The sequence below is a fragment of the Triturus cristatus genome, chromosome 2_1, assembly GCF_964204655.1.
Source record: "Triturus cristatus chromosome 2_1, aTriCri1.1, whole genome shotgun sequence".
Classification (NCBI taxonomy): Eukaryota; Metazoa; Chordata; class Amphibia; order Caudata; family Salamandridae; genus Triturus; species Triturus cristatus.
Genome location: NC_140581.1, coordinates 491,325,667 through 491,350,256, shown reverse-complemented (window position 1 = coordinate 491,350,256; position 24,590 = coordinate 491,325,667). Strand labels below are relative to the sequence as shown.

General features: G+C 48.9%; 1 protein-coding gene across 3 annotated transcripts in view; it reads left to right on the top strand.

Moving 5' to 3' along the window:
* FCHO2 (FCH and mu domain containing endocytic adaptor 2) overlaps positions 1-24,590 on the top strand; it is a 1,031,922-nt gene that overhangs the window by 602,967 nt on the left and 404,365 nt on the right. For all 3 annotated transcript variants that reach the window (XM_085632343.1, XM_085632342.1, XM_085632344.1), the window contains one exon: positions 18,984-19,008. In XM_085632343.1, coding sequence (XP_085488469.1) covers positions 18,984-19,008 — 25 coding nt within the window. The remainder of the gene's footprint in view (positions 1-18,983; positions 19,009-24,590) is intronic.

The following is a 24,590-nucleotide window of genomic DNA, read 5'->3' as shown; positions in this document are numbered from 1 at the left end:
GGACAAATCTCCCCATTGCATCCGTCTCCACCTTGTCTATCATATAGTTCAGCCCCTTTCTGATCAGCACTAATACCCCCGTGCGTATGAAGAGTAGGATGAATGGTATACCGATTCAGCCCATCTTCGTCCCACATTTATTCGGCGCGCCGGTGCGCAGTGCGTCGCTTGTATTAGTGCAATGTCTATGCGTTGCCTGTCTAGGTATGCTAGCGTTTGCCTTATTTTCTTGGGGTTGCCTAGCCCCCTCACATTCCATGTTAGCAGTCGAAGATACCCTTCACCTATCCTGTCCTCAGCCATCAAGCCGTATCAATATGTGTGCACCAGTCGCCCCCACTTTCAGTGAATGCTCCCAGCAGCTGTGGCAGCGGGCAAGGGCCCCATTAGTCCCCAGCAATGGTACTTGGAGTTCAGCGATGCATCTCATGCGCAGTGACCAACAGTTCAACATCTCAACCACAACCCATGTCCCCCCACCCACTTTAGCACCCCAACCATGCCAAAGACACACCCCAAATTTAACATCAAACATCAAATTAACTGATTTCGGGGATCACCCTCTTCGGGGGGACCGCCTAGAGCGCACCATTCCACCCAACTTAATGGATGGGGACGGGATTATGTTATGGTCCGGAACTCAACAGCTCCCATATTAATGTAGGCATCTCAACGATCCTTTCCCATACCCAGTGCAACAGCCCTTACGAATCATCAACCCCAGTACGCATCAGCATTGTCTTGCTATTCAGTGGGCAGTACACGGTCCTGCGCTTATTACCCCTCCCATGTCTGACCTTCGGGGCCCTGCTTTAGCTCAGACAGTCAGGGACCATTGCTCTTGTCATCCAGTTATCTGAGCCCCTCCCAGGCCCGCGACGTATGTGGCAACTCATCACATAGTGGTCAAGTTCATCATTATGTGGGCTCTATCGCTGTATGGCATTGTCACCCCGGAGTCCCACACACAGGAGCCAGCGCACACCCCCGCAGAGTTGCAATAGCAGTATAGGTAGCAGTCACCATTCTGGCACAAACCCAAATATCCGTGCTCGCAGTGGGCGCACTCACCGTCCACAAGAGTCCGTGTGTCTCAGTTTTATCCTTGTCAGACCCCACATATCTCGACAGGGTCGCAGATTCACCATGTTGTGTGGAGTATGCCCACCAGTTTTCTTGTGGTTCACCTTGTAACACGTCAGTCCGCGTCTGCACCATCATCAACCCTTTGTTTCTCTTTGCGCTTTGTTCCAAGTTGTTTGAGGAGGTCGTGCGCCTCGCGAGGCGAGTGGCACAGCGTCACTCGCCCTCCATGTGTTATGCGCAGCCGGGCGGGATAGAGCATGGCATAATCAATCTCCAGGTCACGCAGTTTCTTCTTGACCGGATTAAATTCCTTCCTCGCCTGTTGGACTGCGAACGTGAAGTCCGGGTAGAAGGCCAGTGTATTACCTGGGTGCGTGACCTGTTGTTTCTCTCTCACTATGCGGAGGATTGCATCGCGGTCCCTGTAGTTGAGGACTCTGGCGACTATAGGGCGCGGGGGTGCCCCTGGCTTCGGCCTCGGGGCCAGTGACCTGTGCGCGCGCTCAATCAGGAACAGTGGAGACAAGTGCTCTGCGCCCACAACGTCCTTAATCAGCCCTTCAACATAAGATTCCATCCGGCCAGTGTTGGTAGATTCCGGGACCCCCGTAATTCTAACGTTATTTCGCCTCGATCTCGCTTCCAAATCCTCCGTCTTGTTTTTTAACGCCTCCAGCAGTCTTTCCGCCTCCGCACATCTTTGAGCCGTGTTTTGTGAGGCGTCCTCTACCGCTCCAAGCCGGGTCTCCGCCTCCGTCAGTCGCTCGCCGTGCCCATCCAGTTTGGTCGCCATGTTGTCGACCCGCAGCGTGATGGTGTCCAGTTTACCGTGGATGTCGTGCAGACTTTGCTGGATGGCCTTCAGCGCCTCCGCCATGCACGAAGGTGGCAGCTCCCCATCGTCCGTTGCTTCGTCTTGTGGCGGTGTAGCGCCTTTGGGCTGACGCTTAGTTTCAAATGCCAGCTTGGTTTGCGATTTGTCCGGCTTCCCCATCGCGCCCTACTCCCTCGCCGGCCACCGAAGGTCACGCTCGTAGAATTATTTGGCTGCACTGTCCGCTCCGCAGTTGTGGTGTGTACCAGCTTGGCAGCACAGCGTGCGCGGATTAGAGCACGACCCCCCTCACCTGCACCTCAGTGTTTCGTCGTATTTCACCACTCGTTATCAGCCGGTGCCGCCCAGCTCCGCCAAGTTCCGACTGATACCTGGCATATGTTGTCTGCGGAGCAACTGCACGTGGCCATCTGCGTTTCAGCGGCGTCGTAGGATCCCGGCTGCCTGCCTGTCATCGGGCACCATCAATGGCGGCCATCATCGCACTGCAACGGCATCAGTGGTGGTCCCGTGTAATGGCAGCCTCGCGATCCAAAGATCCCGGTCGTGCTTCCATCATGGACCCGGTGTTTCGGAATTGCCTCAGCCGCCACCGCTAGTTGTCCCCAGTCATGCGATTGTGCCGGAGCCAGACAGCCAGCCTTCACCGCCGCATCAGGTAGGCATGCATGCGGGCGTCTCGCTACCCCCACACGCAACGAGTGTGTTCCCCCGTTTAGTACAGGGAGCAGTCCCAGCATAGGGCTAGCAGAGTCAGACAGGGCCAATTTTGCGTCGTTTCGTTTCCATCCAACTCACCGGAGCTTCCACAGCAGGTCTCCGCATTTAGGGGTACGCAGCGCCTTATGCGTATACTTGGCTAGCCTCCGGACAAACAGTTACGGCGTCCAACAGTAGCGTCTCGGTTATGTCCTCCCGGGCGCCGCCATCTTGTGAGCCGTTGCTCGCGCCCAACGCCGTGCGGAGAATTTCGTTTTTCTGGGGCTAGTCGGACACTCTGTCATCTCCCGCACTCTCCATCTGTGGAGCCCACCTTCCGATCTGTTCCATGATATTTGCGGGCTGCAGCACTCCGCAGATCATGCCTCTCGCGCCATTTGTTTGTCCCGTCCGGCGGAGCTGACTCAAGAGGCAGCCATTTCGCCGTGCGCCCTCTAGCGCCCCCCCATGTACATTAAGTTGTTAATGGGTACATTATATGAATACAGTATTTTCTCTATAGAGTCTTTAATATAAAATTGTCATTTCTTTGAGTGATTCATTTTTTTCTACCTTTTGAACACAATACTTAAGAAAGCTTGACTGTACTTTTCTTTCTGGATCAAATCAACATTATTTTGATGCATTGTCACGGGCCCCTTAAAGGAGTGAGCCAATAGACCAATGTCTACTTTGCCTATTTGGTCTTCCGGAACTGGGCATAGGAAGCTCTCCTTCATCCCAAAATATGAATGAATGAAGTTAAATTTATATAGCGCGTAGCTACCCGGAGGCCTCGTAGCGCTTAAGGACAGCAGAAAGCAGAAAGAAAGGAGGTTACTGGAAAGCTGAAAGAAAAAGGTAGGTCTTGAGATGTTTGCGAAAGGGAACAATATTGGGTTCGCTACGAAGCGTAAGTGGGAGGGTATTCCAAAGGTTGGAGGCATTCAAAGTGAAAGACCGACCGCCCCATTTTGCTCTACGGACTTTTGGGGGCGCGGTAAGGAAAGTGTTGCTGGACCGGAGAGACCTGTTCGGTTGATAGGGGACTATCAGAGAGTGTAGAATTTGGGGGCCGTGTTTCCAGAAAGCTTTGTGTGCAAGGCACATGGCCTTGAACTGGATCCTGGCGCGGATGGGAAGCCATTGTAAGGACATCAAGGCAGGTTTGGCTGATTGTCTACGGGGGATCTGTGTCAGATGACGTGCAGCACAGTTTTGAATAACCTGTAATTTATTTAAGGTGGACTGAGGAGCGCCAAGGTAGAGTGCGTTCCCATAATCCAGACGGGATACAATTAATGCTTGGACCATAATTCTCCTGGCTTGGAAGGGAAGTAGGGGAAGGATTTTTCTGATCAGACGTAAGAGACCGAAACAAATAGCCGAAAGCTTCGTGGTCTGATAGTTGAAGCAGAGGGTCTTATCGAGCCAGATGCCTAGACTTTTAATTTGGTGCTTAGGTGATGGCAAAGGTCCCATGCATGGAGGCCAGGTGAGGGGGGAGGAGGGCGAGGGGGACTTTCCTAGGAACATGAGTTCGGATTGATCTCCATTTAGTTTTAGGTGCGAAGTGTGCATCCAGTGAGCGACTGCCTCTAGACAAAGGCCAAGCGTGTCAGAAGAGCCCTCAGGGTGATTAAGTGCCACCACTAGCTGGGTGTCATCGGCGTAGGTGATTATTTTAATGCCGAAAGGGAGTACTACTTCAGCTAGAGGGGCCATATAAGAATTACAAAGGGTGGGACTAAGGGAGGAGCCCTGAGGGACCCCGCAGTTAAGAGGCCACTGCTTGGATGTGGCTGTCCCCTCAAAAACCTGATAACAGCGGTCCTCTAAGAAAGAATGAAGCCAGGTCCATGCAGTTTTCCCAATCCCCAGGTTGGTCAGCCGATCAAGGAGGATGTTGTGGTTGACAGTGTCGAAAGCGGCACTGAGGTCGAGCAGAATAATGGCTGCTGAGCTGCCCTGGTCTAAAAGTTTCCTGGCTTCTTCCGCAACAGCCAGCAGCGCAGTTTCAGTACCTCGCTGAGGACGGAAGCCAGTTTGGGAGACATGAAGTAAGTTGTTTGATTCGAGGTAATTGACTAGAGTAGAATTGATGTGACGTTCAATCAATTTACTCAGCCATGGAAGAAGGGAAATGGGCCGATAATTGGCCAGGATAGAGGGATCCAGATTAGGTTTCTTTATGAGCGCTTTGACCTGGGCGCATTTACACGCCCGGGGAACTCTACCAGAGATGATAGAAGAGTTAAGTATATTCAAAATTACCGGGCCTACCATGTGCAGAACCAGGGATAGTTGCTGTGGGGGAGCGGGGTCGGTAGGGGAGCCAGAGGTAACACTGGAACAGAGTGTCCAGAGCTTTTGCGTCAAGCAGTGGAAAGCTCTCAAGGGACTGTGTCGCTTCTGCAATAAGAGTGGAGTCAGAGGAGTCAGACACGTAAGGCGAGAATGACTGCCGAATAAGCTGAATTTTATGGTTGAAGTATTCTGCCAACGTGTTGCAATGGAGGGAAAGGTCCTTGATTTTGGAAGGTTCCGTGGGAATAGCTGATAGGGATTTGGCAATTTTGAAGATTTCCCTGGGGGCAGAAGCAGCGGCAGTGATCTTATCCGCGTAGAAGCGTGTTTGGGTGGATTTGATCTCTGCTTTATAAAATTTTAACGCTTCTTTATATATGTGTTTCCTATCATCCTCAAGGTTCTGTCTCCAACTTCTTTCTAGACGTCTGCATGATTGCTTAATTTTCCTCAAGTTAGGGGTATACCAGGGTGCCGATTTCTCCCTGAGTTTTTTTTGGATTGGTACCTTAGGCAGGAATGAGTCTAGTGAATTACAGATCCATAAGTTAAAGTTCTTATTCGCTAGCTCCGGATTGGGGTCATGGGTGGGTTTGCTAGTGGCTAATTTAGTGGACCAAGTAGTGGCCGAGAGCTTGATATGTTCAGACAAGTTATCTTTGCTTGATTCTACACTGCTCCCAGCAATGCGGATGTAGCTGGTTGTTCTCCATATAGCTGTTTTTATCTGCATACATTGCAACTAAAGTTGGTGTTTGTCTTTGTGCTATTCTGCAACCTTTTTTTTTTTTTTTTTTTTTTTTAAACCGTTTATTACAAAATTCAAAAAATATACAAAGATGGGCCTACAACCTTCAGGCCGGCCGCTAGCAAGCAAAAGGAGCATGTGATACAAACAATAGCGCGCATGCCGCGGCAAAGGGAAATGCACAGGAGTTAGAAGCGGTGGTAGCCACGCCATCCGGACCCCACATAACGGTTTCATTTTAATATAAATAACAACAAAAAACAAATCCACAAGGCAACCCACAATCGGAAACAGCAGAATGCGCTCCCCTCTCCCCTAGAGGGGGGACCCTACCAATCCATAGGAGTATCAAGGGGGGGAAAAGGTCAAGACGGGGATTAGGTGGACTCAGTGCCCAGAACCGGGGAGATAAGCTGGCTAAGGGGACGGGGCCGGTGACGGATCGGGCAATAACGGCGGGGTACAGATTCCCCCGCGGTAGGCGTTCCAGGGGCCCCATACGTTCACCCATGTCCCAGGCTTACCTCTTGCAACATACACCACCTTTTCCCGAAACATGCACCAATCCATGTTATCCTTCCATGCCGAGACAGTCGGCGACCTCTGGGAACCCCACAGTTGAGCAATGTCGCGTTTGGCCACCATATATCCCAGAGTCACCCACCGCGTCTGCCGCACCGAGTAGTCGGTTGGCTCCCACACATTCAGTAGGCATCTCCTCGCTTCGGGCAGCAGCGACACACGCGTAACCACCCGCAGGACCTCATGCACACCACGCCAGAATCGCTCCACCTCCGGGCATTCCCACAAAATATGGAGAAAGGTCCCCAACGAACCACACCCACGCTTACACAACCCGTCCACAGCATAGCCCATACGCAGTAGCCTTGGCCCCGTAACATAGACCCTATGGAGTATCTTGAGCTGGACGAAGCGAAGGCGGGCCGGTATGGCCACCTCTTTCGGGGAGGCCACCGCAGAGATCCAGTCCTCGTCATCCAGCTCCAATCCATCGGCCACCCATGCCTCACGAAGGTTAGTCAGCAGTCCCGAGCGGTCATTGATAAGTTTTTTATAGATTAATGAAATCGTGCTGTCCGGTACATGTCCATCTAGCACTCTATCCTCCAGAGGGGAATACTCCGGGATGGAGGCAACGTCCGGGAATACGGAGCATAGCGCATGACGGATCTGCATATACCGAAAGTACTCCCTGTCCTGCAACTGGAATTCTGTCTGTAGCATCTCGAACGTTTTGAATCCCCCCCTCGTCCAGAGATCACCCACCCTGCTGATGCCTATCATGTCCCACTTCTCAAAGCCCTTCGAGGTCCACAGGGAGCCCAACTGCTCAGATGCGTATAGTGGCACCGCCCGGGTCAAACGATCTTTCCACCCCATCGCCACAGTAGCCGTGTGCCACACTCGTACCATGCCCGTCAGACGTGCGTCAAGCGAGCTGGAGTAAAGCGCTCGGTTATAATCACCACCCGGCAGTAACATCTTATCCATTTCAAAGGCCGGGTTTAGAGCGGGCCCGTACAGGCCGTGATTAATCGCAGCCAGCTGGGAGGCCCAATAATACCGTTTGATATCCGGGAGGGCAATCCCCCCGTCATACCACGGGAGCGTCCGCTTCGCCAGGGCGATACGCGGTCTACCTTCCCAGAACAGTCGGCGCTGCAAACTCTCCACCTCGCGAAAGTAGCGCGCCGGGACGACGTCCATTGTGTTCTGCAGGGCGTACAGGAAACGCGGCAGCGACATCATCTTAAACAATGCCGCCCGGCCGAGCGGCGAGAGCGGCAAGCGCCTCCAACGCGCGACATCCTCCTTCAGGCGCTGGAGGGGGGGAAGCAAGTTCTGACTATATCGGGCCTCCGCGTCCAGGGTAATGAAGACACCCAGGTACCGAAATCCCCGCGGGGCGATCTGGATAGGACAGCCCCGCGGAAGGATAGGATCCTCCCCAGAGAGAACATAGACGCACGATTTAGCTCAGTTGATGACAAGGCCGGAGTTAAGACCAAATGAATGCAATACATCAACCAGTACTATCAGTGAGTTACGTGGGGAAGCCAGGTACAGGAGAATATCGTCAGCGTATAGAGATACGCGGTCCTCATACTCGGGGGTCCAGCGGAGACCACGAATAGAAGGTTCCCACCGCAGCCACTCCGCCAGGGGCTCCAAGGCGAGCGCGAAAAGGAGCGGCGATAACGGGCAGCCCTGCCGCGTGCCCCTGCCCAGCTCGAACGGAGCCGACACTCTACCGTTCACAACCACCTGCGCCAGCGGGCCAGAGTACAACAATTTTACCCAACTGATGAATCCTGGGCCAAACCCAAACTTCGCGAGCGTCGCCCAAATATAAGGCCATTCAAGCGTGTCAAACGCCATAGTGGCGTCCAAGGACGCCAAAATGGCCGGCTCTCGTATGAACGGGGCACGTGCGAGCACCCCATGCAAACGCCGCAGGTTAAGCGCTGTATTGCGATGAGGGATAAAGCCGGACTGATCCTGGTGAATCAAGTCACACACTACGCCGACCAGCCGATTGGCCAACACCTTGGCGAGGATTTTGGGCTCCGCATTCAATAGCGAAATAGGCCGATAGGATGTGACCCGGTCCCGTGGCCTCCCCTCCTTATGGATAACCACGATAGTAGCTAGACGCTGGTCTAGCGGCAGGGAACCTGCCGAGTGGGCCGCGAGGAACATAGCACGGAGATGCGGCGCCAGCGTATCCGGTCGCAGTTTATACAACTCGATGGGAAGACCATTAGGACCCATGGCCTTGCCGGAAGCGACCGAACGTATGGCGAGGGCAATTTCTTCGGAAGTTGGAGCGGCGTCCAACGACACTCTGTCCTCCTCCGAAAGGGAAGGCAGCGCGATATCCCTGAGCAGGGCATGGGAATCCTCTTCAGAGCGGGAGGACACCGGGGAATACACCCCACGGAAATAGTCTGCAAAGCAGGAGACAATTTCTTCTGGTTCAGTGACACACACACCATTCTGTTTCTCAATCAACGGGACAACTCGACTCGCTCTCTCCTTTTTGTCCAGCCACGCAATCAATTTACCAGCCTTATCACCCACATCATACAGTCTCCCCTGTTGCTCTCTACTGAGGCCCCTGGCCGCCTCCGTGACGAGGGCCTTATAGGCCGCTTGCTTGAGTCGGAGAACATGTAATTTGTCATCCGTCACCCCACATTCTAGAGCACCCTCCAACTCGGTTATCTCAGCCTCAACACGGGTCACCTCCTCCCGCTCGCGCCTCCGGGAATGGGAAATAAGGGACAAGGCCTCTCCCCGGAGTACCGTCTTGAACGCCTCCCACAGTGAGACCGCCGATGACACAGACCCCACATTCTCGTCAAAGTAGCGCTTAAGGGATTTAACCAGCTCTGCGCGAATGGTGGGGTCACGCAGGTACCAGGGATTAATCGGGACCACCCTACCCTCTCCCCTCGGAAGAATATCAAAGTGCAACAAGAGCGGGGAGTGGTCCGAAATACCCCGTGCCAAATGGCGCACCTCCCCTATCCTCCCCACATGCGCCGCCGGAACCAGGACATAATCTAGCCGTGAGAGACTACCATGAGCCCCTGAATGGAAGGTGTACTGTAGCTGCGTGGGATGTTTCAAACGCCAACAATCCACCAGCCCCAAGGTATCCAAGAGACCAGACAACCACGCCTGGGCACGGGGGAGATCCCTAGGGGGGTGACGATCCACAGTTCCGGAAACCACTGCATTAAAATCCCCCCCCACCACTAGAATCCCCTCCGGAAGGCCAAGGAGGAGGCGCCCCAGATCCGCAAAGGTGGTCGTCTGCAGCCCCGGCGGGACATAAACAGACACAAAAACGACCACTCTGCCCTCCATTCTACCCACCAAAACCGTGTAACGTCCCCTGTCGTCATGGAGCACTTCATCAATCTCCAACGGGAGCGAGTTCTTAACCATAATGCCCACACCCCTTGAACCAGACGTGAAGCCCGAATGGGCCACAAGGCGGTAGCCCCGTCGATTCATAGCACAAAAGGAGTTGCCAATGAGGTGTGTCTCCTGCAGAAAAACTATATCGGGCGAAATTCGCTTCAAGAACTGCAGGACCACACCTCGTTTTATCCTGTCCCCCAATCCATTAACATTCCAGGACAACAGACTCAGTCCCCTACCCCCCATCATAAACAGAAGCCATCACTCGTCCCCCAGAGAGCACTTTAGAAATAACACAACGATACTTTTGCCTTGTGGTATAAACGAACAACACCCCACCCCAACCCACCCACCCCAACAAAACTCCCCCCTCCCTGCACCCCTGCATGAGCCCAGACAGCCCCCCCAACTTGCAGTGTGCCTGTCGCCCCTATATAATGAAACTAGCTAAACCCCCTAGAGGAGGAAAGAGTACCCCTTCTAGACCCCACACAACCTCCAAGGGAGGGGAAAGAACAAAGACAGAAGCTTGGTCGAAAGTGGCATCATAGTCGTCCAGAGTGAGGCCCAATATCAACCCCTCAGTCCCGATCCTGTGGGCCGTCTCCTCCCGCCGCCCCCCCCCCCCCCACCATCTCAATCACTACCCCCAGGCAGAGTGTCCAGCCAGTCCCCGGCCGCTTCGGGACGATCAAAAAAGTGCGTGCGACCATCCACCTCTACCCGCAGCTTGGCCGGGAAGAGCATGGCGTATTTTAAGTTCATGTCCCGGAGACGGCGCTTGACACCCAGGAAACTCAGTCTCTGCTTCTGGACCGCTTGGGTAAAATCGGGATAAAAGTTCACCTCCATATTTTCCAGCTTAATCGGCCCTTGCAGTCTGGAGGCTTGCAAGATCGCGACCCTGTCCCGAAAGTTACAAATCCGGGCAATGAGAGGCCGCGGAGGGGTTCCGACCTTCGGCCTTCCCCCGGGAACTCTGTGGGCCCTCTCCACGGCAAAGAATTTACTCAGTCCCCGAGGCTGGAGATGGGTAGCGATCAGGTCCTCTACAAAAAGATCCGCCGCCGCCTCCTCCCGTCCCTCGGGTACTCCGATGATGCGGATATTATTCCTCCGGGCCCGACTCTCGGAATCCTCCAGGCGCCGATCCATAAGCGCACTCGCCTGACGAAGTCGGTGCACCTCCGTTTGGAGGGCCGCCACCTCAGTCGTGAGGCCCGACGTGGTTCGGGCCAAAGAATCAACCCGGTCGTTGGTCTTGGAGAGATCAGCCCTCACCAGGCCGACATCCACGAGGACCGCGTCGATCTTATGCGGTCGATCTTAGGTGTCGAACCGCTGGCCCACCGAGGCCTTCATCTCAGCAATGGCGCCCATGACGTCTTGCAGAGTCAGATCCGTGGGCAAATCCGGGGCATCAGGGGGGCCCTCAGAGGACTTGTGCGGTCCGCCGGGAGATCCCTTCTGGAGGGTATAGCGGTCCATGACGTTGGCCTGATGTACGGCGCCACGCCGGGTCGACTTGGTCTTCGACCGATCTCCGTCTTGTTTCGTGGCCATCGCCACGGGTCACACACCCGCACCAGCTACGCCGTTGAGGGCAGGCGATCAAGGCCACGAACTCCGGGGGGCCACCCCAGGTCGGCGGGGTGGGTCACAGCCGGCAGGCAGGCAGGGTCTCCCCACGAGGCCACACCAACACAAAGAGCTCCGCGATCTCACTTGCAGAGACGGCAAGGGGGTGCGAAAGTGAAAGCGAAAGTGCGGGGTACGCGACTCGCCAGGCCCAGCCCGCCGTTGTTGTTCACTTTGCCACTGGGTCACCCCCCAGCGCAAATCCGGGGTCCGGCGAGAAGTAGGCCGCAAACTTCAATCGGTGCTCACTCCGGTACCCGAAGTCCGATTCGAGAACGGGTACCACCTCGGCTCAGGCTCACCGACACAGTCCCCTCAACCGAGGCAGGATGAAGACAGGATAAACGTAGGAGGTTGCGTAGGTCCTCGGGAGCCTCGCACCTACGCGGCCATCTTGGTTGCGCGCTAGGCTCCTCCCCCTCTATTCTGCAACCTTAACCAGGACTCAGATGTATGCAATGTACATTAGCCAGGAAATACAGCATTGTGGTAGTACCAAATATCCCACCTTTTAAAGCTGGAAATTTCTGTGCCCCTTCTGGCTTGTTAACTCTGGTCCATAAGGAAGTATTTGATCCATTTGCGTGCCATACTAGAGATGTCCATCCAGTTGTCCAATCATGATAGCGATATTGTGGGACTCATTCCAATGTACTCTGTATGTAGGCCTTACAGGATTATAACTTCTCATTGCTTTTCAGGTAATGCTTAAGTCTTGTCTTTAACCTATTGTGGTCAATTCTGTTTCTTGCCAGATCTTATGCTGTATTGTTGATCCTGGAGTACGTCATTGGTCTTGGTGAACTTTAGAATTTGGTGGTCTACCTCTGTTTCTGTGATCATATTTGGGAAAGTGATATTTGACATTGGCAGCACATAAGGTGGGTCCAGGGAGTCCTGGATTTTCAATAACCTGTTTGAGTAGCTGGGCACAAGTTTAGGATTTTGGTGAAGTACTAAAAAAGTGTTGTGAAACGAGTTTTCATCCATGTAGCTTCATACAGCTGAACTGGTAGACTAGATGCTTGGATCTCAATGACTGTGTTTAGCAATTTGTAAATATTCATCGGTGTAAAGTATTATAGATGGCATAGTGTAAATGAACTGTACAAGAGCAACTATACTGGCTTAGGTGACTGCTTTACATGAAGGTTAGAAATTTATGATCCACGTAAAACAAGCATTAAAGGTTTTCACAAGAACCAAGTCAATTACTTGATGGAAATGTGAAGAACTCACATGAAAAATCATATTACTATATAAAAAACATAAAGAAAAGCACAAAGCAGCCCAGATGTCTCTTTGGCATTCTGCTGAAAGGCATGCAGTGATAGATCAATTCAGAAAGTTAATAAACACATTTACTGCATGCTAGGAAACAAAGAGTACTAGGTGTAACATAGGATAGCCGATCATGTCTTGTCTACCTGAACTGCGGCAATAGACTTCTCTCCATGTTAACACATAAAGAAGCCATCATCAACAGAGCCATGCTCCAGTATGCATCCTTTCTGTTGGGGCAGGGCTCAAGTGAGACAACACTGTGTTCATTGACTCCATTGGGTAGGTTGATGGCCTAGACAGGTTGCATACAGGAGCCTACCCTAGGGCCAAATCCTTAGAGCGCTTGAAAAAGGCTTAATACATAAAAGATCTTGTACTTCCCTGCACAGACATCCCACCTGGAACCACCAATCACCACCTAGTCTCTCCCACACATGAAACTGCTATGAGAAAACAGCCCTTCTTAAATGGCAGTGGTCAAGGCCCCTTCTGGGTTTAGAGACCTTCCATATAGGCAAACATGGACTAATGAGCCAGTAGGCACCTGGAAATAGACCGATAGAAACGGAAAGAGGTGTTGGGGTAAGGATCATAACGGGTATCCTGCGTATATGAATTAGAGGGAGAACGAGGGAAAAGGAGAGTACCTGGCCTACCCAGGGGGTTGTTGACCTGACCGATATCTCCTCCCTCAGGCATGTTTTATTTTAGCTTCATTATGGAATGGAGGGAGGACACCGATATTGAGTGCTGAAAACAAGGCGGGGACGACCTGGCATACCAAGCGGGCTGTTAACCAGTTTCCTGTCTCTCTCTCTTCCGAGAGCAGAATTAGCCCATGGCTTTTAATAACAGGCGGCAATTGAAGTGAATTTTCCAACAAGGGAAGAAAAGAGACTTTTCTTGATATTACTTTGAAGTGTGATTTGGAACTGGGTTTTTTTTACGAAATAGCCTTGGGATATGAACAGTTGCATACTACCTACTGAATAGCCTGTTTATATTGCATTTTGACAAATGGTGTCAAAAGTGGGATCAAAGTGAACCAACACATCATGGAAAATCTGTTACAAAATACTAGCGGAAGGGCAGCAGCAGCTCGGACAAGCTCTCCAGCTATCACAGCAGGCCCAGCCTGACCAACAGGTCTTCCAGCAGCTATCCAAATATAAGGGGCCCATCAGGCAACATTTTAAGAAAAGCATCAGGAGGGTCAGATGTAGTTTCAGCTTTACAAGTACACCCCTGTATCCTGACTTTGGACCTCCAGAAGTATGTTCTTGGGAATGATCCAGAATACTACTTTCTTAGTCTGTCTGAAGAAACAGTACCTGGCTCATGGAAGGTAGAGACATTATATTGTTCCTCTGCTAACTAGGGACATTGCAATTAGCTTATTCAGTATGATGATGTAAAGAAGGCTGTTTACAACTGAAACGCTGTTTTATGTCAACTGTACTATCATGCCGGGGGAGGTGATGAAGGCGAGGCTGATCCTTTGCGGCACTGAGCGGGGCTGGCCCGGATACTCTCACGTTATAGCCGGTGGCCTGCCTCACTCCAAGGTATTCCATATGTATATGTTTGCTGATTGGACCTGTATGTACTGCTTATTTCTGATGTCGGGGGGAGGGGGGAGAAATCTGATTGTTTGTCTTAAAATGAAAAATAAAGTTTTCAAAACAAAACTGTACTATCATGCCAAGGAAAGGGTAGATCAATGGTTAAAGATAACCACAGCATGTAAGGAGGAAATTGGGTACACAATAATGTAGCAATATGTGGAAGCTCTCCTGCCCCCAATAAACAGCTTCCCCAGTCCAGATCTTTGAAGGGTAGTGGATCTGGCATCCGCCTTCCATCACGGTGGAGAAGTGGAAAACCAAATACAGTCTTGAAACTCAGTACATCTGATGAAAAAGTGGCTCCTGTACAATCCATTAGCCAAGGTATTATCCTGAGTATAGTGCCCTAATGCCATGCTGCTTGGAATGAGGACATATTGCTTGTTATTGTCCCCATAAAGGAAACCCCTATTCTATGAAGATTGGACTAGTGCATGCAGCTTGTGAAGAAACGGAACCCCCTAAGATACCTGTATCGACATAAACTGAGTGCAAATGGTAAAAATACATGAATACTTCAAGGCTAGTGGGTAGTGGTTGTCTCCAATCAGTAGTGAGCTCTCAGTTGTGAACTTTGGAGGGTAGAGATCTGATCTCCATTACATGCATTAATGGCTATACCCAGTTCGACCGATAAAATGAATAGAGACACAAATAGGCAATCAAACATTTCCAGAGATTGTAGAAACATGGTCATGTTTACACAATGTAGTTATTTTTAATGGAGACTTCTATGCAGATTACTTACCTCTTGAATTTCCTCCACTTGCCAGGCTGGATACGAAAAAGGTAAAACCTTTTTTGGATAGATTGGTATTGACAGCAGGAAAGGAAATTGAGGTCCATCTGTATTGAGGGAGCTGTTGACTTATTCCCAGTCTCTTTTACCTGGGAGGTAAATTGGCGGGAACATCGAATAAAATACTGCAATAGAAGCGAATACTCAAATGTGGGAAGAAAGAGTTTACTTGATATTATTTTAAATAGCGCATTGGAATCTGGATTATGAAGTGGTAGCCTTCGAATATTGACAGCTGTATATGATTTCTTGAATAAACCAACTCCTATCTCACCTTCATTCTGGCTTCCTGTTTTTTGTGGCAGTGACAATGATTTGCTCTAAAAAATCCAAAGCTAACCCATCCTCTTTTCCACATAGTTAAGCCAACTATCCTTCAGGACCATGACTTTTCTTCGAACCAGCTGGCTTTTCTTTGAACCAAGGTGGAACCGTGGAAATTCAGCCTCTGCACTTGGAATGGTCACTGAGAAGGAGATCTGGGACAAACTCTGTTCTGTGAGACCTGGTCTGGAGATCTGCGTCCTTCATTTCTTGAAGGGCTTGGTACTAACTAGCACCTAAACTATTAGTCTGTCCAGTTAGCAATGCCAGATTTTTAAGTGCTTGAAACCAGCTTTGAAAAGAAGTCACTCTAAACCCTGTGGATTGAGCAAGCTACCAACCCATATATATTAAGGAACCCTCAGCTCTCTAAAAGAGAGACTTCAAAAAATGCAAATCTTTGCCTGAAGGATAGTAATCAGGGTTTCAAGCCATTTAACTCCACTGTTAAGATCACAACATTTGCTGGTGATAACAGTCCAGAGTTTAGGAAGCTTTTCTTGGTGCACACATTTCTCCTTGGCAAAGGCCCTAACCATTGGACTGCAGGAATCCATTGGTACACTGCATGAAGAAATCAGTGCTCCGCTATGGGCAACCATGCAGTGAGCAAAATAGAGCTGAGGAAAAACCTATGTGGGAAGATGGTAGTTTTGTTAGGATCAAAAGTTGGAACCAAGTTCCACTTGGCATGAGGTTGATGGGTGATCCTATCCTTTTCAAATCTCATTTAAAGACCTAGTTCTATTCCAAAGCATAGAATGCAAATGTACAAGCACCTACTGCTATACAATCTCTTTTAAAAGACTTCAAAGACAACTAGTCTCTTAAAAAGAAATCCTGGATTGACTTTCGACTCTAGACAATGATAAATTCTGCCTGTTGTGTATGACATTGACAGAGACATTAGTGTGAACATCAAATTCTGAGTCCAACACCTTGCGCAGCAAAGTGACAGAATGGCTGATAACACTCTTCTGTCTCACCTGCCTTCTCACACATCTCTCAGGTCTCGACAGACTGAAGAGGGGAGGGTTCTCATGCAGATCCTGTCAGTATGGTGCCTGCTCTGTGTGAGCTAATGGAGAGCACAGAGCGCCGCTTCAGACCGGAATGAGAGCAGCATAGGTTGTTGGGCAAGGGGGCAGGAAGCCAGGTATAGGTTTTTATTTATATTTAATGGGGTTTTGGAAGGCTTTATTGATGGTGGCGTGGAGTGTGGCAGGACGGCAGATATTAGGGTTTGTAAATATTGGGATATGGTGGATGTTTTGTGTATTTGGACAGTGGAGGGAACTAAAGCAGGCAGGGAGAGTATTTGGAATATTATTTCTAAAGCACAGTTAACTGAGGGCTGCTGAAGAATTTTAGGCCATGTGGTGTAGGGATTCCCTTTGTCTCCTCATCCTCTGGTCAGCTAATGATTAGGATCAGTTGTACAAGGGAAGAGGATTTGGGGGTGGGGGGCATACATAACATAAACCTGTAGATGGTTAGCAATCAATAAGGTGGAGTTTACCACATGGTTCCAAATGAAAATATAGACAACTGAAGCTTTGCTCTCTTTATATCTCAGAACACTTTGGTGGGAAATAATGTAATTATTGACAGTATTGACAGTAAGTGATCTGTAATCCTATTTATTGAGGGTTCATCTTTTTTTATTATTAAGATATGACGATAGCCCATGTTCAGATAGATTTCTGGTTCTTGGGATGTGAGCCTGATCTTCTTATTGAGCTAGTCTCCGTCCTAATATTTTCTTTAGTTTATGTATTTCAAGGCGATTTAAGAATTCTTGGAGGACATATGTACTACTGTTGTGTTATGCTATTTATTCATAGATGAAGCACATGGTTATATAAAAGATGTGATCACACTGACACTGCCAGCAGTGAAAAGTTCATAGAGAATATGTGATGTACCATAGCTGAGTTTTGAAGATTTGTCTAAGCTTCAAGTAATTATTTAATGTACTCAAACCATGTTTACTTATATAAGGCACAGTCATGAGAGGCTTGATTAGTGGAAGCATAGTGTAATTGCCTTATTTCCATTTAAATATGAACATCACACTGTTTTAATAACATTTCTGGAATTGTTTTTTATTAAATTGGAAATGAAATGATTATTTTAAGATATTGTCACTATAGTCACACATTTTATTTTGAGCATGTTAATAATTGTGTCCTTTTTTTCTGCATTCCTTCAACACGATTACCAAAGAGGCACAGTCCTGTAAGTACAGGTGTATTCTTTTTATTTATATTGTTGTTAAAATCTATGTAAAGTTGTGAACAATTCACAGCCAACTTCCTTTCTGATCATTAAGACTTGCACAAGTGTTTTAATGTTCTTTTTATTTTCACATGTCTTTTGGTAATACTATTCTTTGCAATTTTTAACTGGAATTTGAACTCTCCACTTAGGTGCATATTCACAAAAAAATGTTTGGGACTATGTGAAGTAGTACTAGTTTATGTATTCCAATTTGCAGTTGACAAACTTTCAGATGGACATTTCCGCTGCTGCCTCTCCTGTCTTTTCTGCTTGGAGATTTCTGCTCTGGTGGATGGACAAAAGAGAGTTAATGTAAAATAGAGAATAGTTACTACAAAATGGACGTTATGGGAATTTGAAGGAGGGATTTAAAAAAGACACATGGCAGTACAAAACACCCACCCACATAAGAATAATACAATTGTAATACACAAAATATACATTTAAATCTACTACAGTAGTATTACTGACAATTCAGGTTCAGATGTACCCCTGCCCTGCCTTGGAATAGGTCCAGCACCATGCATGCCTAAGCACTGATACTGCAACACACTCCCATAACAATTAGTAGAAGTAGGCAATAACACAAACACATAGGAAAATGTATAAAATAAACTAATTAAATTGCATTTAGATGTAAATATTTTTTTGATTATTTTTGTTTATTACTATGTATTTAAAAAAAGAAATATGCATTATAAAATGTTAACACATATTGTAAATAACATATTTTGTAAAACATTTAAGTCACAAATAAAATAATAGATCAGTTGTATCCAAAATTGTGACCCATTGAACACATAGGTAATGTAAGGGGTGTGGAGTAAAGATTAAAATTTAATTTAACAAAATGTGAATTCAAAAAGTTGAAATGTAAAATGTTAAGTTCTAGTGCAAGTGAAGCTCTTGTTATAGTGGTAGTCCTAAGAGAATATGAGTTAGAACATAGTTTTGATATTTTTCAAGTGAAAAATAATCTTTCTTTTTTCAACTTAAAATTAATTTTCTAAAAAATCCCTATTATTTTACATAGTGAGGTCTCTGCCACCAAGGCAGAGATCTCAGCAGAAGGTTAGTAATAGTAATGTTTTGGTAATCATTTCATTTGTAGTAGTCTCCAAATCCTTAGTTGATGGGAGTGCAGACTTGTAAGGGCTACATCTAGGTGTAAGTATATGCATGAAAATGTTGAATTCCACTGTTAAAGAGATTTACACCTAGGTGTATATGTACATGCAAGGAAATCTTTAGATGCGCACTAACCTTTGTGAATAGGGCCTTTGGTGTTTATGCTCTATAGCACATCCATGTTTTCCTCTTGCGCAATTACATCTATTTAGATATTTTATCATTTTATGTGTGATAGTAATACACTGTTAAGCTAATTGCTACTTTTTGTATTTCTAGGGGCTGAATACGAGAAATGTACCTAGTAAGATATCTTTATTTTTTACACTATATTATTCTAACGTATTTTTCTTTTGTAACATTTTACTTCAAATTGAGGCAGTGTATAACATAGAGAAAGATTAGATGAACACTGGATATTAAGGAATCTACTTCAATACACCGGTGTAGCACCAACTTACTGTTATACCCCTCTCAATGTCTCCTCACAAATACCCAGCTGGGAACTCTATCCCAGGACCCACATCTTAAGTAAAACGTGTTTTAAAACAAAAGTCTTTTTCACAGGACAACATTCCTTATTTTTTTATATGCTTATTAAGTTTTCAATAGTCATGGTAAAGTACATGGAAATACAATTCAATGAGCAATGTCCAGCAATAAACGACCACCCCCCCCCGGCATTTCAGATGACAGTACTTTTTTCATTTTAGTGAATCCTGAGCGTCACAAAAACATATGAGTGGTACATCATGAACACAAGTAAAGGAGGTAGTCCCAATTTCAGGCAAACAAAGTCCAAGCACAGGGCAGCATATAGACAGTAAATATATTACAGGTCAGGATGGCTCAGCAGATAAACTGTTAGCGGGACCCAGAAATCTTTGGGACGCGAGGCCTCGGGTAGCTCTTCCGCATAGGCCTTCAACTAGTCTCTTCAATAAAGTAAATCGCGGATCCATTTGTTTACAGTAGGAGTGGTTTTCGCCCCCCAACACTGCGCTATAGCCCTTTAGCCAACAGGGTCGAGACAGCGACTATGCGGCGGTCGCCGGGCTTTAGACTCCTCACACATCCTAGGAGGCAGACCTCCGGAGCACAGTGCACAGGTTCCAGCACAATGTCAGTAAGCACACGCACCACCCTGGTCCAAAATGCATATACACCTGCACACGTCCATGCCACATGAAGAAAATCGGCATCTGCCTGCCCAAACCTCACGCAGTTAGCAGTCTCTCGCAGACCAAACTTACAAAGTTGCAGCGGGGTATAGTATAACCGGTGCAAATACTTAAAGTGGATTATGCGAAGATTACAATTCGCCCTGAGGCGACCCGTTAGCTCACAGCAGGACTTCCATTGTTCTAGCGTTAGTCTAGACCCCAGGGCAGTATTCCATCTAACATAAAAGGGGTGTTCCTCTAGCTCCCGCTCCCGCAGGGAAGCATTATATAGCTTGGTAATCAGACCCTTTCTCTCTTCCCCTGCCAGCACCACCTGCAGCGCCAGCAGAGTTGTAGGTTCCGTCGGGTAATTCGGGTAGATCGCTCTAACTGCTTGCCGTACTTTGATATATATAAAACCACGATTCTGTCCCCCCTGTACATCCTGTAACAAACTAAACTGACCCTGTTTATACAGGTCGCCATCTGGGCGATTCCAACAGCTGCTAATTTTCGCAGCGTTGATGGCTCCCGCGCCGCCAAAATATCTGGATACTCAGCCAGTAGCAGCGATGGGGCTTATAGATAAGGAAGTTGTGACCTTTTGGCTAGTGTTCTCCAGGCCCATGTAGTACATTGTACAGGGTTAATTTCAGTCCTGGGGCCTCCCACACCCCTCAATAGGGTTGCCTCCTGCAGCGGCATTGGGAGAACAGCATTGGACTCTATAGCAGTGTGAGGCTGAAACTGCTGTGGAAAGTACCAATAGTGTGCAAACTGCGCCTGAGCGCACAGGTAGTATAATTGAAAGTCAGGAGCCTCAAAGCCGCCGCGGTCGAATGGCTTCACCATGTTATCCCAGTTGCATCTAGGCTTCTTGCCACCCCATACGAATGTGAGTAATGCGGACTGAAGCGTCTTGAACAGCAGAATATTCAGCTCAATCGGGATATTTACAAAAAGATAAACCAACTTGGGCAGGATAGCCATTTTTGTAACCGCAATTCGATCAGCAAGCGAAAGAGGCAAGCACACCCACCTGCTCAGTGATCCGGCTGATAATTCGACCATAGTTTTCAGGTATGACCCGATCTGGGTCCCTGTGCAACCATATCCCCAGATACTTCACCAGATCCTGAGTCCACGTCAGCGGGAAGTCTAGCGCCACCTCCTTCGTACCAGCCGTTAGCGGGAACACCATCGACTTCGCCCAGTTGATCCCGAGACCAGAGTATCTCTCAAATTTAACATACTCCCGGAGCAGTTCATATTATAAAAAAAAAAAGTGGCAGGCTCACGAACATACAGTAGCATGTCATCGGCATACAGTGAGACCACAAGTGGTCACTGCCAAAAACGCAATACAGCCGCCGCATGCGGCTGGCGAAGTTTACACGCCAGAGGCTCCAGTGTCAACGCGAAGAGCATCGGCGACATGGGGCACCCTTGGCGTGTGCCTCTTTCTATTGGAAACGCCGATGACACCCACCCATTGATGCGCACTCGAGCTACAGGCTCCGTGTACAACACCTTAATCCAGTGGAGAAAGAACTGCGGAAGGCCCATCCTAGTTAAGACAGTGAACATATAGTCCCACTGGAGGGAATTGAAGGTCTTAGCAGTATAAAGTAGCACAGCTTCGGCCTGAAAATCTGGGTCAAAGTAATGTAGAGTAGAGAACACCGTACGTGTGTTGCGTGCAGTAGACCTGGCATTCACAAAACTCGACTGGTCCGGGAGGACCAGGAGGGTCACCAGCGGCTGAAGATGTTGGCTATTTTTTTTGTCAGTATCTTGGCATCTATATTAATAATTGAAAAAGGCCTATAGGAATCGCACAGATTGGGAATCTTTTCGGGCTTCTAAAGTGTCACCAAAGGCCTTCTTTGAGGGTGGGTGGAAGTTTCCCCTCCTCATATGCCTCCGCATACACCTCCAGAAGCCTAGGGGCGAGCTCGTCCACGAACGCCTTGTAAAACTCTCTGGGGAGTCCGTCCAGCCCCACCGCCTTGCATGTGGGAAGTGACATAATGGCCAATTTAACGTCCTCAATATCAAATGGCCGTGTGATATATTCCCTATGTTCCCGGGAAAGCCACCCCAGTGCGACATCATGATGGTAACCATGTATATCCGCTGCCGGCACAACGCCCCTAGCAGCATAGATTTTGGTGTAGAAGCTGAGGACTATCTCACTAATTTCGGGAGTTGTGTAGTGCGCTACCCCATTGTCATCCAATAGCTCAGTGATGCATTCCTGACTGCGTGGTGCTGCCAACTTCTGAGCCAGAGAGCGGCCTGGGCGTTCCTCCTCCCCATATTAGCGAGCTGTACTGCGTCTGGATCTGTGTACTAACACTTGGTCCACAGTGTCGTTATGCTCTGTAACAAGGTCCCTTATTGCAGCTAACGTTGCTGAGGAGGGGTTCTTCTCATACTCGTGCTCAAGTGTAGAGATGTCAGCAGCTAGTTTATGTATTCTACGTCTGAGGTCCCGCAACACTCCCGCCTGCGCCCCTATGCATATTCCCCTGACGGTCACCTTAAATGCTTTCCACAGCACTCCTGCACTTTCGACAGAACCGTCATTCTTCCGGAAATAATTACGAATTGCCTCCCCAATAGTCTGTTTAAAAACCGGGTCAGTCAAAGAGACCTGCTGCAGGCGCCATATAAAGGGCGGCCTCTCACATGTAGGTACCTGTAGCTCAAGGACCACCAGGGAGTGGTCCGATAGCATTCGAGCCATGGGACTAACCTTCACTACCCAAGTACAGACCACCTCGGTAGCGAGCCAAAAATTGATGCGGGACCACGTCCCATGAACAGCGGATAAAAAAGTGCTTTCCCACGCCTCAGGATGTTGAAGTTGCCAGACGTCATGCAGATTGCCCGCATCCAAGATCCCCAGCAGCGTCTCAGATGCCTGCTTATGCTTCACCGCCCCACTGCTTACGCGGTCCAGGGCCACATCCAGGCATACATTAAAGTCACCTCCCCAGAGTATCTCGACCGGAGGAAACCCTGAGATGCGACGCCATATGTCCGCAAAAAAGGACAGGTCGTCCATATTCGGCCCATATACATTGACCAGCAATACAGTCATGCCACCTAATTGCCATGAACCATCGCTACTCACCCATGCTCATCCGTTTCAGCCCGAATTATAGTAAATAGGACACCCTTTTTGACAAGAATCATCATCCCCAGTGAATATGTAGAGTAAAAGGATGCAATTCTAACACCTGCCCAGCGTGCGCCCGCGTTTTGTTCCGAGACCTTAGTGAAGTGCGTCTCTTGTAAAAAGGCTACTTGCACATTCAACTTGTCCAAATATGCCAGTACAGATCGGATTTTCTTGGGGGTGTTAAGTCCCCGCACATTCCAGGTCAGGAACTTTACTCTACCACTCATTCAGTATGTGCTCTGGAGATCTAATACAATGGAACCCATACATGTGTGTCCATAAGTTCGTGATACAGCTCAGATTCAGATACACACTATACAAGTAATGCCGGCTCATCCCCCCCAATCGCACTCCCCCACCCACTTCAGCATCCCCAACTCGCCAAAGCCATCCCATTGTGATATTACCCTTCCCCAACAAAGAAAGAAAAGAACAATTTGCATGTGAGGTACACCCCTTGGGATTCGTGAAAATATTTGAATCACCATCGGGGCCTATCCGCAAACGAGCGGGATACAACATTGTGTATGGGACCCCCTCAGTCTGTAGAAATTTTTTCACAGCATCAAATTCCCTTCTAGCTGCCTGCACAGCCACGGTAAAGTTGGGGAAGAATGCCAGAGCGTTACCTTGATTCTCAATGTTACCCTTATCCCTGGCCATGCGCAGAATAGTGTCCCGGTCCCTGTAGTTTAATAGTCTTGCTATTATTGGGCGCAGAGGGGCTCCAGGGATAGGTCTCGCTGCTAGAGAGCGGTGTGCTCGCTCAGTGGTAAACATACTAGACAACTGCTCGGTGCCAAAAATGTCCTTGATAAAGTTTTCTATGAACGTCTCCATCCTCCCCACATTGGTGGATTCCGGCAGCCCAGTGATTCTAATGTTATTGCGCCGGGACCACGCCTCTAAGTCCTCATTCTTGGCCTGAATGAGGGCCACTACTGCCTCCATATTGAGCACCTTTCCAGCGACCTCACTCCTTCTGTCGCAGATACCCTCTGTTCAACCTCTCCCATGCGAGTATTTTGTTTTTCCAACTGCAAGGACATGTGATCCAGGCTGTGGTTCGCTGCCGCCATTGTGCCCTCAATGGATTGAAGGCTGTGCTGCATTGCCAGCAGCGTGGTCTCAAGTGTCGGAGGAGTGTCACTTTGGGCATCCGCCTCTGAGTCCGATGCAGCTTTCTGTGATGCTTTCGCAGGTTTTCGCAACTTAAACGTGAGGCGAGGGTGGGATTTATCAGTTCCCCCCCCCCCCCCCCCCCCATGTCGGCCCCTGCCGAGTGCACAACTGATCCCGTTGGTTAAAGAGCGCACCAGGCACTGAAGAGTGCGCACACAGCAGTCCCGCACCCACTCTGAGGCAGATAAAATAAAAGATCCAAGAATAGAAGGCACTTACACAGGCGCTGCCAGTGGGGGAAGAGAGAGTGCAAACCAAGGATACTCGGAGGCCCGCTATAGCGCAAGGCTCAAGCCACAGGGATCCCGCAGCACCCTCCACTCAGGGGCCCCCATGCAATCGAAGGGAAGCAGG